This window comes from Curcuma longa, chromosome 1 (genome assembly GCF_044706935.1).
Source record: "Curcuma longa cultivar G26 ecotype Majalengka, Jawa Barat chromosome 1, ITB_CL_G26_1.1, whole genome shotgun sequence".
Classification (NCBI taxonomy): domain Eukaryota; kingdom Viridiplantae; phylum Streptophyta; class Magnoliopsida; order Zingiberales; family Zingiberaceae; genus Curcuma; species Curcuma longa.
In genome coordinates, this window is record NC_133861.1 from 20,415,548 (window position 1) to 20,430,357 (window position 14,810).

Here is a 14,810-nt window from a genome sequence, read left to right on the forward strand (position 1 = left end):
TGGTCTGTTGCTTGGAATTTGAACGATTGTGCAGCTCGCACTTTATGGAAATTGGATATTCTGTTTAGACTTCCCTCTACAAATAGCTGCCCCGTGTGATGGAATGGTAAAGCAATTTAAAAAATAATAAAAGGAGTAAAGTTTAAATTTTAAATAAATATTAATTTTTAAGTGTACAATTTTGTGTTCTAAATTTATCTGACTGGCTATCTTCACACTTGGATTATAAAAAAAAAAAAATCAAACAGATAAATTTTTTTTTGCATGGGTTAGTTTTAAATTTTATATCCGCAAGTGGATGACGCATGATTCACGCTATTTCGTATTCTAGAGATCTAGCAAACTAAATTATTGATGATGGATCTTGTATAAATTATCAAGTTAGATCTATTGAACACGTCTCTCAGAGAATTTCCAGCTCCACGCAATAATTATATTAGTGGATCGGTTGACCCACTGTTACGATTGACTTGATAAATTCTTTTAATATTTTTAAATGCAAAAAATATTTTTATTAACTAATCAAATTAAAGTGACATTTTTAATATAAAAAGAGCGTTAATAAAAATATTGAAATAATTATTATGCAAGAAGTGAATAATTCAATCAGAATAAAAGATTAACCTACAACGAAAATAAAATACATAATAAAAAAATATAAATATAAGATAAATTAATTTTATTTGATTCATGACCTCATAAAATTATTACTCTAAAATTTAATTCATGCTACCACCACTATACATTATTCTTCTTTTCAATAACTTTTCGAAGATCTAAAAGTCTCTTACAATTTATTTTCATAATAATAAAATAAAAAAATATAATATAAGTATAAATGAAAGTGAACATAAATTTACAATAAAAACTTTACTTTGTATTTTTTTATTATTTAAAATTACCTTTTGATATTACGTAATATAGCAATATTTCATCACTAAATCCTCATGAATTCGATGACTTTAAATCTTTTCGAAACCTTCTTTTATAAGCCGTTATTGGATTATTTTTTACTTATCAATCAATTAATCTTTCCATCAGTCGATTAATCTATTATAGATATAAACGTTACTCTGATTTATTAGTTCAATAATTCTATCAATTTCATAATTAATTAATTATCTATTATCATTAATCGACTCGACTGTTATCTAATTTTAAAAATTGAAATTGCTATTCACTTGAATAGTGATATCAATACACTACTATATATGCTTTATTAGTTGATTGATTACGCTGAATTAAGTTGAATAATTAATTTCTCAACTTTCTATTTGCTATAATAATAAGTAGGTTAATAGTTAACGATTGAATTCCTCAATTGATTGTCATTATAGCAATTATGGTGGTAAACCATTATAGCAATTCTTGTTCATATTCTATTGACATTGTCCAATAAATGCACATTCATAATGGTGAAAATCATCTTAAATTCCTATTTCAGTATTTAAGGTCCTAGGACTTTTTAATTACTTAGTATCTAATCAATCTTTATCAGTCATGATTTTTTATTACTTAACATCTGATTAATTTTGATATATCATATATTGATACTTTCTTATTATATAGCATCTGGTTTAAATTTTACGTCTCATATTAATTTTTTATTAGATTTCTGATGGTTAAGTGTTTGATTAGTTGATTCATTTAAATTTTTTTTATCAATTAATATATTAATTAAATATTAAAATTTAAATTTTAATAATGTCAATGGAATTGATCAACGTCAATTAAAAGTCAGTCGATTGCACCAAACAAGAGATAAGCCGGTTAAAAAACTAGGATGATTATTGATTTTTAGTGAACTCCGGCGGTGCAGAAAGTAGTTTTTTTTTTTCCTTCTAGATTTTCTCGGGCCATTTTAGTATTGCTGGCACTGCATGCCAGTCACGGCGTCCAAAGTCGAAATCGGGAATCGGTCCTGGCGAAATAATTGGTCCTGCTCCTTCATAAACTCCTTGTCAACTGCTTGTCTTGTCAACTGCACATCCGTAACCTTCCTCCGCAGCTGATATCATGCACACTTTCCTCGGCATGGCCGCCACCGACCGAATCACCATGGAAGGCGACTCCGGCGCAGGCTATGGCCAGCTCAAACCCCACTTCGTCCTGGTCCCGTTCTTCGCACAAGGCCACGTCATCCCCATGATCGACCTCGCTCGGCTCCTCGCCGCCCGCGGGGTCCTCGTCACTGTCGTCTCCACCCCCGGCAACTCCGCCCGGTTCAAGCCCCTCGTCGACCGCGCCAACGCCGCCGGCCTCCTCATCCGCCTCGCCGACCTCCGCTTCCCCTGCGCAGAGGTGGGGCTGCCGGACGGATGCGAGAACATCGATCTCGTCCCCTCGCGCGACCTAGTGTCCAACTTCCTCGCGGCGCTCCCCAAACTGAAGGAGCCGTTGATCCGCCACCTCCGGGAACAGCGGCCGAAGCCGAGCTGCCTAGTGACCGACTCGTGCATGCCGTGGACGAGGGACGTTGCGGAGGAGCTCCGGCTGCCGCGCTTTGTCTTCCACGGGCCGTCATGCTTCTACATGTTGTGCAGCCGCAACGTCGCTGCGGGGTTGACGGAGCAAGTGCCCGCAGACGCGTTTCAGCCATTCCTGGTGCCGGGTCTGCGGGAGCACAAAGTGGAGGTGATTCGAGCTCAGGCATTGAGGCTCTTCGACGTTCCAGGGAGGGAGAAGCTTCGTGACGAGGTTACTACAAATCATTCAATTTATTTTAGTCATCTGCCAAAAGATAGTAACAAATTCAACGACAGGTAATTGAAGCCGAAGCTACTGCTGATGGAATCATATTCAACACCTTCCGCGAGATGGAGGCTCCCTTCCTCGATCTCTATCAGAAGGCTCTCGGAAGGCCCATTTGGTCCGTTGGCCCCGTTTGCTTCGCCAGCCAAGAAACGCAAGACGCCGTCTTGCGTGGCAACAAGAACAGCGTCGACGTCCGGCGCATCTCCGACTGGCTCGACTCCAATGATCCGGCCTCCATCATCTACGTCAGCTTCGGCACCATCACCACCAACAGTTCCACCCACATGTTCGAGATCGGTCTCGGCCTGGAAGCCTCCCACCGCCCCTTCATCTGGGCGATCAAACCCGTGGACATGTCGCCGGAAGTGGAGAATTGGCTCGCCGGAGGGTTCGAGGAGCGGACGAGGTCTCAGGGGCTGATACTGACGGGGTGGGTGCCTCAGATGATGATCCTGTCGCACCCCGCCGTCGGGGCCTTCCTCACGCACTGCGGCTGGAACTCATCGTTGGAGGCGGTCGCCGCTGGCGTGCCGGTGATCACGTGGCCACACTTCTGGGACCAATTTCTGAACGAGAAGCTTGTGGTGGGCGTGCTGCGGATCGGGGTGTCGCTGAAGAGCCAGATGAAGACTTCGTTTGTCTCACGGGAGAGCGAGGGGTTGATCGGCCGCTCGGACGTGGAGAGGGCGGTGGAGTCGGTGATGGGCGCTGGAGAAGAGGCGGAGCAGATAAGGAAAAGGGCGAGAGCGATGGGAGTTGAGGCGAGGAAGACGATGAGATCGGGAGGGACGTCGTACGAGAGCTTGAGCCTCCTGATTCAACATGTTATAGAGTTTGGAAACAATTAGAGCTTTTCATTGCAACTACATGTGGGAAGGCAATATAATTTCTTTCCTTTCCTTGCTATCAAAATAAAATAAAATGCTTTGATACTATTTTATCAACAAAAAAAAATTGTTGTAAAACAACTAACCATGTTAGTGTCGCAACAACTTATCTATGCATTAATGCATAGATTTTCATACTTTTACTTGTATCATTATAATTTTGAATTCTATTAACGAAGTAATTTATCCCAGTCGACCTACCTTCTCGATCTTATACCAGCATCCACTATTCCACTGAACCTGCATGTGCTCATTTAATTATTGCACATGTGGATTTGATAAAAATTTATTTATATTTATTTAATATATATGAGATGAATTAGATGAATAAATTTAAATAATTTATTAAATTAAATAAGTAAATTTGAATACATATATATTTATATTTATTAATATTAATGAATAATATTCATGAATAATATTTATGAATTATATTCATCAATAAAATTTTTATCAACATAAAATAAATAAATTTATTTATCAAACTAGCTCAATAACTAATTAAATAATTTAAAATTAAAAAATTTCAAATAATCTATAAGTTTGAATTTGTTGAGATTACAATCAAAATTTTATATTAAAAATATATGAAAAATATTATAAAATTATATGATAGAAAATACCTCCAGACAATTTATAAAGAGGTTCGGATCGTGAAAATAATATTTAGATAGAACTAAAAATAAAATCATTTTTGGACATCATAAATTATAAAATTGACTTGTTTATAAATCCTAAATTGACAGACGTATCTTTGGACTTCGTTCTGCCCATTGATTACTGTCCAACCAGCAGTTGGACTAGATATTATTTTAAATGAGTATCAAATGAATATTAGGGCTGATTATAATCAGAAATAGAACAATTTTAAATATATGTCAATGTAACATTTTCAAGATTTTGTTTTTTACTATATTTTCTTGTTCATATTTTAAATTACTTGAAAATAATTTAAATCACCATCTTAAAATTCTAATTTTAAAATTTTAAATTATTAACTGCGTTATACGTGATAATGCTATGATCGATTTCACGACTTTTTTTTAAAAAAAATATTAATCTAAATTCAAGAATTTTAATCATTTTAGAATTCGAATTTCTTCAAACGTTAATTATTAGTTTTTCTTATGAGTTTAAAAAAGTCAATAAATAATATTAAATTGTACTTCGGAAACAATTTTAAAATGCTAATAAAAAGAATTAATTATATATAATTTATGATATATATATTTGATCGTCATTCAAGCATGTAATAAAAAGTCGAGTCGGATTCGGACTCGAGTCGAGTATCTTTGTCGTGCCACCTCAGCGAGCAGCGAAGAACAAGAACAATCCCAATCCCTTGCTTTTTGTAGAGTTGGTTCCCGCCAATCTCTCCCCGCCTCTGCTCCAACGCACCTCCTCCAATCCCATCCATGGCGCCTCTTCTCCCATCAAAATCCTCCCTCTCCCTCTCTTTCCCTCCGCCATGCCTCCTCTTCGCCTACCCCTGTAGCCGAGGCCGGCCACCACCCTCCTCATGGGCAACTGCTTCACCAAGGAGCCGGCCGACCAGGCCGCCCCCGAGGTCGTCGCTGCCACCGCAGACTCCGAACCCGAGGTCGCCTCCGCCATCCAGAAGCCCCCCGCCATTCCCCAGGCGAAGCCCGCCGCCCCGATCGGCCCCGTGCTCGGCCGCCCCATGGAGGACGTCCGCGCCACCTACTCCCTCGGCAAGGAGCTCGGTCGCGGCCAGTTCGGCGTCACCCACCTCTGCACCCACAAGGCCACCGGAGAGAAGCTGGCCTGCAAGACCATCGCCAAGCGGAAGCTGACCAACAAGGAGGACATCGAGGACGTGAGGAGGGAGGTGCAGATCATGTACCACCTATCCGGCCAGCCCAACATCGTCCAGCTCAAGGGCGCCTACGAGGACAAGCAATCGGTGCACCTCGTCATGGAACTCTGTTCCGGAGGCGAGCTCTTTGACCGCATCATCGCCAAGGGGCACTACACCGAGCGGGCAGCGGCGTCGCTGCTAAGGGTCATCGTCCAGATCGTGCATACCTTCCATTCCATGGGAGTCATCCACAGGGACCTCAAACCGGAGAACTTCCTCTTGGTCAGCAAGGACGAGGACGCGCCGCTCAATGCCACCGATTTCGGTCTCTCCGTCTTCTTCAAGCAAGGTTCCATTCCATTTCCGGCATCTTTGTCTTCTTTTAGTCTTATATCACAACAGAACCCGCATGTAGACCCCTTCAAGATTGATCTCTGGATAGGACTGCCAGGCCACCTTCACGCCAAAAACTTGCAGGCCTTTGATGCTTGATCGCTCGAAGTTGCATAAAAGATGTCTTTTTGTTTACATACTAATCTTACGAATTTGTCGAGAAATCTTAAAACACAAAGTTTGAATGCTGTATTCATAGCCCTGGATTGGCACGTAGGCCTTTTTAATACATGATCACACGTCAAGGAGCTGATCTGACTTTATTTCCTGAACAGGAGAGGTGTTCAAGGACATTGTTGGCAGTGCATATTACATAGCACCTGAAGTCCTCCTGCGAAGGTATGGACCAGAAGCTGATATCTGGAGCATAGGAGTGATGCTCTACATTTTCCTCTGTGGTGTCCCACCGTTTTGGGCTGGTATTTCTTCTTTTATTCAACAATTTATAATTTTTTTCGCTTGAGAAAACAAAAGATAATGCCAATATTTGTTCCAATAGAATCTGAACAAGGGATCTTCAATGCTATTCTAAGGGGGCAGGCTGATTTCACAAGTGATCCATGGCCTAACATTTCACCTAGTGCTAAGGATCTTGTCAGGAAGATGCTGAACTTGGATCCCAAGCAGAGGCTAACAGCAGTTGAAGTCCTCAGTAGGATTTCTTCTCTCACTCATGTTGATGTTATTCTTTCCTTTCTCAAGGAATGATCATATTTATTTTGGGATAGACTTAACTGATCATGAACTTGCAATGCAGATCATCCTTGGATCAAAGAAGACGGAGAAGCACCTGATACACCACTTGATAATGCTGTTATCAACAGACTGAAACAATTCAGAGCAATGAACCAGTTTAAGAAGGCTGCTTTAAGGGTAAATCTACAGTTAACACATTGTATTAACATAAGGTCCACAGTGTCATTAGAATCGCTTTAAATTGGCATAACTTTCACCTTTTCATGAATTTCTATTATATCACTTGCAGGTGATAGCCGGTTGCTTATCAGAGGAGGAGATTCAAGGTTTAAAGGAAATGTTCAAGAGCATGGACTCTGATAATAGTGGAACTATCACTCTCGAAGAACTCAAACTAGGTCTTGCTCAGCAAGGAACAAAATTATCTGAATATGAAGTCAAGCAATTAATGGAAGCTGTAAGCTTTACAAGGACTCAAATGTCAATTAATTTGTCTTCAAGGAAACATCATTTATGCTAAACCTTTGGTGTGTGCAGGCTGATGCAGATGGCAACGGAACGATTGACTACGAGGAGTTCATAACGGCGACAGTGCATATGAACAGATTGGACAGAGAAGAGCATCTTTACACAGCATTCCAATACTTTGATAAAGATAACAGTGGGTAAGTTAGTGCAACAATATTCTTAATGTGCATACAACTTTTCAATGATCTAATTGTTGTATGTTTGCTTTTTCAGCTATATTACTAGAGAAGAACTGGAACAAGCTTTGAAAGAAAAAGGAATGTATGATGAAGCAGAAATCAAGGGTGTAATCGATGAAGCTGATGTTGATAATGTAAGTAAAAGCGTATGAAGTCAAAAGAAATTAGTTGTTCATGTTTGAGAAACGATTAAAATTATGAACATAACTTCTTTTATTCTCTTACGATGCACAGGATGGTAACATCAACTACGATGAGTTTGTAGCGATGATGAGAAAGGGGACTCCTGAACCGAATATAAAGAAGAGAAGGGATGTGGTTATTCAAAGTGGTCAGAGCATGTGAATATGTGATCAATACTTTTATATGGTTTTATGTACAAATGTTGCTTTCTTCCCAAAATAACTACAATTCTTGTTTGTGGGGATGAGTAGGAGTTCGGCCTTGTTGTCATTTGAGGGGTTGTCTTTTTTGTTCAACAGAGTAAATCAGTTTTACGTGATAAAATACCCATTGAAAGACTTCAGATGTGCCAATTAATGTTAAAATCTATCGGATAGGTCTGAAAACTTTAATTGTTGCACATCCATATCGACAAATTCTAATGTGATATATCTTTGTAATAGTAATTGAATAGGTGTAAATTTGCGTGTCATTATCATTTCATTCTAAGTTTAGTACAATTAGAGGTAAGTATTCGGTTAAAATTGAACGAAATTAAATTGAATTAATTGAAATTGAATTGAATTAAATTTTTTCAAACTAATTGAATTAATTGAATTTTTAATAAAAATTAAACAAATTAAATTGATAAAATATCGATTAATTTAATTTTTAACTGAATTAATTATAGTAGATTTATTAATTAACTAGGAATTTATAAATTTACTTATTTAGAAAATTATATATATATATATTTTTTATTAATTCGATTTAATCAAATAAAAAATTTTAAAATCAAAATCAAACTGAATTAATCAAATTAATATATATTCTTTTTAAAAAACTGAATTTTTAAAATAATTAAATTGAATTTTTAATCGAACTTTTACTCACCTTAATTCAAGGACATTGTCGGTAGTGCATATTACATAGCACCTGAAATTCTCAAGCGAATGTATGGATTAGAAGTTGATATTTGGAGCATAGGAGTGATGCTCTACATTTCTCTCTGTGGTGTCCCACCGTTTTGGACTGGTATTTCTTCTTTTATTCAACAATTTACAATTTTTCTGCTTGAGAAAATAAAAGATAATGTCAATATTTGTTCCAACAGAATCTGAACAAAGGATCTTCAATGCTATTCTAAGGGGGCAGATTGATTTCACAAGTGATCCATGGCCTAACATTTCACCTAGTGCTAAGGATCTTGTCAGGAAGATGCTGAACTTGGATCCCAAGCAGAGGCTAACAACAGTTGATTTATTTTTGGATAGACTTAACTGTTCATGAACTTGCAATGCAGATCATCTTTGGATCAAAAAAGATGGAGAAGCACCTGATACACCACTTAATAATGTTGTTATCAACAGATTGAAATAATTTAGAGCAATGAACCAGTTTAGGAAGGCTGCTTTAAGGTAAACTTACAGTTAACACATTGTATTATAATAAGGTCCACCGTGTCATTAGAATTGCTTTAAATTGGCATAACTTTTACCTTTTCATGAATTTCTATTATATCACTTGCAGGTGATAGCCGATTGCTTATTAGAGGAGGAGATACAAGGTTTAAAGGAAATGTTCAAAAGCATGGACTCTGATAATAGTGGAACTATCACTATCGAAGAACTCAAACGAGGTCTTGCTAAGCAAGGAACAAAATTGTCTGAATATGAAATCAAGCAATTAATGGAAGCTGTAAGTTTTACAAAGACTCAAATGTCAATCAATTTGTCTTCAAGGAAACATCATTTATGCTGTGTGAGCAGGCTGATGCAGATGACAATGGAACGATTGACTAGGAGGAGTTCATAACGGCAACAGTGTATATGAACAGATTGGACAGAGAAGAACATCTTTACATAGCATTCCAATACTTTGATAAAGATAACAGTAGATAAGTTAGTGCAACAATATTACTAGAGAAGAACTCGAGCAAGCTTTGAAAGAACAAGGAATGTATGATGAAGCAGAGATCAAGGGTGAAATCGACGAAGCTGATGTTGACAATGTAAGTAAAAAAAAAGGCTCATGAAGTCAAAAGAAATTAATTGTTCATATCAAGAAATGATTAAAATTAGGAACTTAACTTCTTTTATTCTCTTACGATGCACAGGATGGTAACATCAACTACGATGAGTTTATAGCGACGATGAGAAAGGGGACTCCTGAACCGAATATGAAGAAGAGAAGCGATGTGGTTATTTAACCGTCAAAGTGGTCAGAGCATGTGAATGTGATCAATACTTTTATATGGTTTTATGTACAAATAATGTTGCTTTCTTCCCAAAATAACTACAATTCTTGTTTGTGGGGATGAGTAGGAGAAGAGTTCAGCCATGTTGTCATTTGAGGGGTTGTTTTTTTGTTCAACGAAATTAAGCTTCAATTGTTGCACATCCATATCAACAAATCCTAATGTGATATATCTTTGTAATAATACTGGAATAGATGAAAATTTGCATGTCATTATCATCTCTTTTAAGTTTGGTACAATTAAGTGTGAGTATTCGATTAAAATCGAATCGAATCGGATTAATTGAAATAGAACCGAATTAAATTTTTTCGAATTAATTAAATCGATCAAATTTTTAAATAAAAATCAAACAAATCAAACTAATAAAATATCGATTAATTTAATTTTCGACTGAATTAATCGAAATAATTAAATTTTTATAAATATTATAGAGATTTATCAATTAATTAGAGAATTTATAAAGTCACTTACTTATAAATTATTTTTTTATTTTGATTAATTTGATTTATTTAATTTATTCGGTTTAATCGAATAAAAAATTTTAAAATCGAAATCGAACTAAATTAATATATTTTTTTTTAAAATAAAATTTTAAACTAATTAAATCAAATTTTGAAATTCGATCGATTTGATCAGTTTAACCGAACTTTTACTTACCCTTACCCTTAGATACAATGCAATGGAATACAGTAAAACGAGATAGCCTGTAAATTTTGTGTTTACATTCTTTCGTTTAATTATGTCCAAATAATAAGAACTGAATATCTTAGATGACAAATTATACATGATGATTAGAGTTAGAATGTAGGTTGTTCTGTTTGGTCAATTTTGTCCTCTTGATATCCTTCAAATCGTTACATTTATTTTTTCAGGTTTGCTCGATCAACTTAGGTATGCATATATTGTAATATTATATTGAATTATCCAACCGGAACATGAAGCTCAAGATGAGGATATAATTGAGTTTGATTGGAGTTGTGTGTGTATTGATAAGCCGCATCTGGAACATATGACATTATCAGTATTAATTGTTTTAATTGTTTGTTCTTGATTTTATATGAATCACTTATTCTATTCTTTATACAAATGCTATTTGTTTGTATTTCTTTGAAACAAAATAGCTTGCAAGTTTGATCCTAAAGCTGTTTATATTTTTTGTTAATAGCGTGCTGACTTAATTTGATGATGAGCTTCAATCATGACTTCGAAATGCACCTTTGTACATCCACTAAAACTCATGAATCACACACCATTCCTTAATTTTCATATAGCACAATTCCATACCATTCCCACACAGCTTGCATGATGTTGGAAAGGGAAACAGAAAACAAAAAAAAAAAAAACCAAAGAAATCTTTTCAAAAATCTTCACGCCACAGAGAACTCAGAAATCTAATTCATGCTGAACGAGGGCAACCCAAATTTTCTTGAACTCTTTGAGAATGATCCCGTGATACTTCCTCGAATTCAAGGTCAAGTAGCACATGAGCAGCTCCTCCAGCTCCTTAGGCCTTCTGAGATCATTCTCCATCACCATTTCCACCATTGATTCCCTGAAATCCTTCTGTGGATCAGCCGATGACTTCACCACCACCAAGCTCTCAGCTAGAAATGTCTCCCTCTGCTTCCTCGCCCCGAGCCTCGGGGACCTCGGTTCCACCTGCTCGATTTCTTTCTCACCGTGATCCTCAACCGGCGGCTTTGTCAAAATTGGAGGAAGCTTGAGCTCTAGCAGTTCTTCCGATCCCTCGAATTTCTCTGACTTGTCGCGAACCGAGGGGATTGTAGTTGGACTGGTGGCCTTCCTCGGGGTGTTTGGCGAGGACTTCCTCGGGGAGCCAACGGGGAAGTAAGTGTCTGAGGCCTTGTGGTTGATGGGTGAGTGAGGGACTAATCTTTCTGTTCTTTCTCTAGTGGAGATGTAGCTGGAAGCTCTCCTGGGAAGTGGCAACGGCGATGGCAATGGCTGTGATGATTGAAATTGACACCTCCTCAGTTTCATGGCGTTTTGGATGGTGTGGCTTCGGTTGGATTTGGGTGCATCCTTGAGCTTGTAGAACCAGAAGCTTGGCATCATGTCACTCACTCTGAACCTATGATTACCCATCTGAAATCTCAATTCGCAGAAGAATAAGCAATCTGCAGCTTTGGAGCCACTTGATCAAGAAGATGAAGCGTGGTGGTTCATGAGTGGTGTGAAGTGGAAAGATCTGTGGGTAATTTGTTTATCTCCTATAGGGACTTTATTGTTGGTTGTTGCAAGAAAAGGCTTACTGTGTGGAGATTAGTGGGAGACAGAGAAAGAGAAGAGAGAGATTGGTAGGAGGAAGAAAAGATTGCTGCTGTGTCTAAAGATACGATTTGTAGGGACAACTTGGAGAAAATCTTTCTGTCAAGGCAAAAGATGGCAAGAAAACAAAACAAAAGCTGTTTTTCTTGAAGAAAAATCAAGTGGTTTTTTAAATTATTTTTTGGATTAAACATTTTCAGCGAAACGGTTAGCACACAAGAGATTATTTTATATGGATCAATATCAAAATTCTATAGTTTACAAAAATAAATGGCGGAGCCAGCCTGGGTGATATACCCGGGCTGATCTCCGACGGTGGGCTATGCCGACGAGCTTTGAATTATTTTACCCGGGCTGGCTCTTCTATTTTCTTTAAAAAAAAAAATTCTTACATAAATTTAAACTATTTCGCCGTGGAGCACCCGGGTTATAGCTCGGATAAAGTAAAACGTGGCTCCGCCCTTGACAAAAATGATTAATTTGATAGTACATGGACCACATTTACAACTTCTTAAGGAGCTATGATTGAAGTTTCCGGATTTCGGGACATAGTTGAATTGATTATGATAGAGCAGAATTGCTAAAGTGGACAATGATCGAATTTCGACAAAGCCAAGGCAATGCCCTCTTCCGTCGTAGTCAACTGCAGTTTCTCGATTTACTTCCTCATAGATGGTTATGAGGCCGATCGTATAAGGCCGCTGGAGTGACAGATTCCACTTTTTGCTGAAATAATTAAAGTTTCTGGACTTTTCGATTTACCTTTTCATATATAGTTGTGGGGTTGATCGTGTGGGATCATTGTGATGATAAATTTCATTTTTTACTAAAATGATTGAAATTATCGAGACTTAGTGAGATGGTAAGAAGTACAAAGAGTTACCATACAACAAGAGTTCAATTTCCACGAAGGATACTTTATACATCCACGGTACTCGAACCATTTGTAATGTTGGACGAACAGATCACCTTAATGATTAATTAGTTTAAAAATTAGATACCTAAATTGCAAGAAAAAATTCAGGAACTATAATTGAAGCTAGAGAAGTAATAATTTTATACCTATAATTTAACATGTACTGTTCTGAGAGTTGAGCATTCGATTAAATCAAACCGATCAAATCTAACTAATCTAAATTGAATAAATACTATTGATGATACAACATCCTAATAGACAGTTAATTTCTAAATTTATGATATTTGATTGGTGAACCATCAGTAATTTATTAGTGGACTGATGACACTTCAATTTAATTGGTTTAATTAAATTTTAAATTTCATAATTAACACCAAATTGAATAAATCAAAATAATGTATTTTTTTTTAAAAAATAAAATTTCTAATTAACTGTATTGAATTTCTAAAATAAATCCATTGGATCATATATATTTCAATTTAATTGAAATTTTATTCACTGCTACTAGCTAATTGCTATCTTTAAAATAATTTTACCTTTAAAACAGAGGGCCACAAATCTAATTAAGATCATCGGGCCACTTCTGCTCGAGCTTCATTCAAGAAGCAGTAGGGCTGTCACAAAAAAAACAAACCGTGTGTTCAGGAAGCTAAGGAAAAGATAGTGCGCGAGGAGGCCTTTATAGGCAGCTTTACAGGCATGCGTGGGGTTTTAGACCTCTGCGTCTCTAAGCCATGCAGATGCAGCAGTTTCCATGGAGTGCAGTGCAGCTTTTGGCGGTCGGTCACAGCAGGTCAGCCAGCAGCTGCAGAAGAGGAAGAGAAAGATGAAACATTATTAAACTCACTTTGCATGTTTGCAGGGAGGCATGTTACGGGGTCGATTCTTAACGTGTGAATATATATCTTGCTGATTAAGGACCGCTATACTAGGCGAAATCCTTCGTAATTTATCTTTCTTTTAGATCGTATGAGATCGTGTGAGACAGTCTGGAGTAAAAATTATCAGCTTTTGTTGCAAGGGAGGCATGCAGATCATGCAGTCAAAAAGGAGACAAAAGAAGGAGGAGACGTCCATTTCAAATGCCTCCAGCGTTGCAAATTGCAGTTAATTGATATCTAAGTCTAAGATCCGATCAACACTTTTTTAAAAAAAGTGAAGTTGCTTTTGTTCCTCCTGCCTGCAGGCTCTTGACTCTTTTGTATGAGCTAGGATTTGTTGTCCACCATGTTTGGTTTCTTAAGAAAACAAAGATACGTGAAAGAAAGCCAGAGGACATGCACCACCAAAGAGAAGAGAGTAGGGAGTGGAGAGGAAGAGAAAAACGAGGGTGCTTTGTTTGCACATCTCCGTAAACAGACTACAGGGGAGTAGATCGGGTAAGAGGCATAGCTGTCAATATAGATTGGGTTTACAAGGTTGGTATGTCCGGTCAAGTAATTTAGATAGATTGAATTGAATTTTTATCAATCTATTTTAAAATAGATTGATCTGCTTAGGCTCGCGATCTATGTGGATTGAGCGCGGTATACTTGAATTGACTCGTAGATTAAGAAAATTTATTTATTTATTTTAAAATTTAAAATAAATTAGTGAGGTTGATCTATTTAAATTATAATTTAAATTTAAAAATTTTAATTTGAATAATTTAAACTGTAATTTAAATTTAAAATTTTTAATATTTTTAAATTTTTTGACAGAGATATGGGTTGACTTGGTCCATCTAATTCGCAATCCACCTTGAGTTGGATTGAAATTTTTTTAACCTATCAAATTGATGGGTCGGCTCGCCCTACCTTATCATATGATAAATTTTTAATGGATTGATCCGTTAAAGTGAGAATGAAATATCTATTTATTTTATTTTTAGTATATTATCAAACAGATGTAAAAAGTATATTTAAATAATAATAATAATTATTATTATTGT

At 36.9% G+C, this 14,810-nt stretch overlaps 3 protein-coding genes and 1 pseudogene across 3 annotated transcripts; 3 read left to right on the forward strand and 1 right to left on the reverse strand.

Moving 5' to 3' along the window:
• Window positions 1-2,012: 2,012 nt before the first annotated feature.
• LOC141845940 (UDP-glycosyltransferase 73C3-like) lies at window positions 2,013-3,649 on the forward strand. The gene is made up of 2 exons (XM_074733935.1): window positions 2,013-2,697; window positions 2,763-3,649. The coding sequence occupies exons 1-2, from the start codon at window positions 2,017-2,019 to the stop codon at window positions 3,600-3,602; spliced, it is 1,521 nt and encodes a 506-aa protein (XP_074590036.1). The 5' UTR covers window positions 2,013-2,016; the 3' UTR covers window positions 3,603-3,649.
• Window positions 3,650-5,160: 1,511 nt separating this feature from the next.
• Window positions 5,161-7,601, forward strand: LOC141825838 (calcium-dependent protein kinase 2-like). The gene is made up of 8 exons (XM_074713159.1): window positions 5,161-5,809; window positions 6,129-6,272; window positions 6,353-6,505; window positions 6,611-6,726; window positions 6,839-7,006; window positions 7,087-7,214; window positions 7,291-7,390; window positions 7,491-7,601. The coding sequence occupies exons 1-8, from the start codon at window positions 5,161-5,163 to the stop codon at window positions 7,599-7,601; spliced, it is 1,569 nt and encodes a 522-aa protein (XP_074569260.1).
• An 81-nt stretch (window positions 7,602-7,682) lies between these two features.
• LOC141825854 (calcium-dependent protein kinase 34-like) lies at window positions 7,683-9,627 on the forward strand (annotated as a pseudogene).
• Window positions 9,628-11,058: 1,431 nt separating this feature from the next.
• On the reverse strand, window positions 11,059-11,781 carry LOC141825870 (transcription repressor OFP3-like). The gene has a single exon (XM_074713160.1). The coding sequence runs from the start codon at window positions 11,779-11,781 to the stop codon at window positions 11,059-11,061; it is 723 nt and encodes a 240-aa protein (XP_074569261.1).
• Window positions 11,782-14,810: the final 3,029 nt, after the last annotated feature.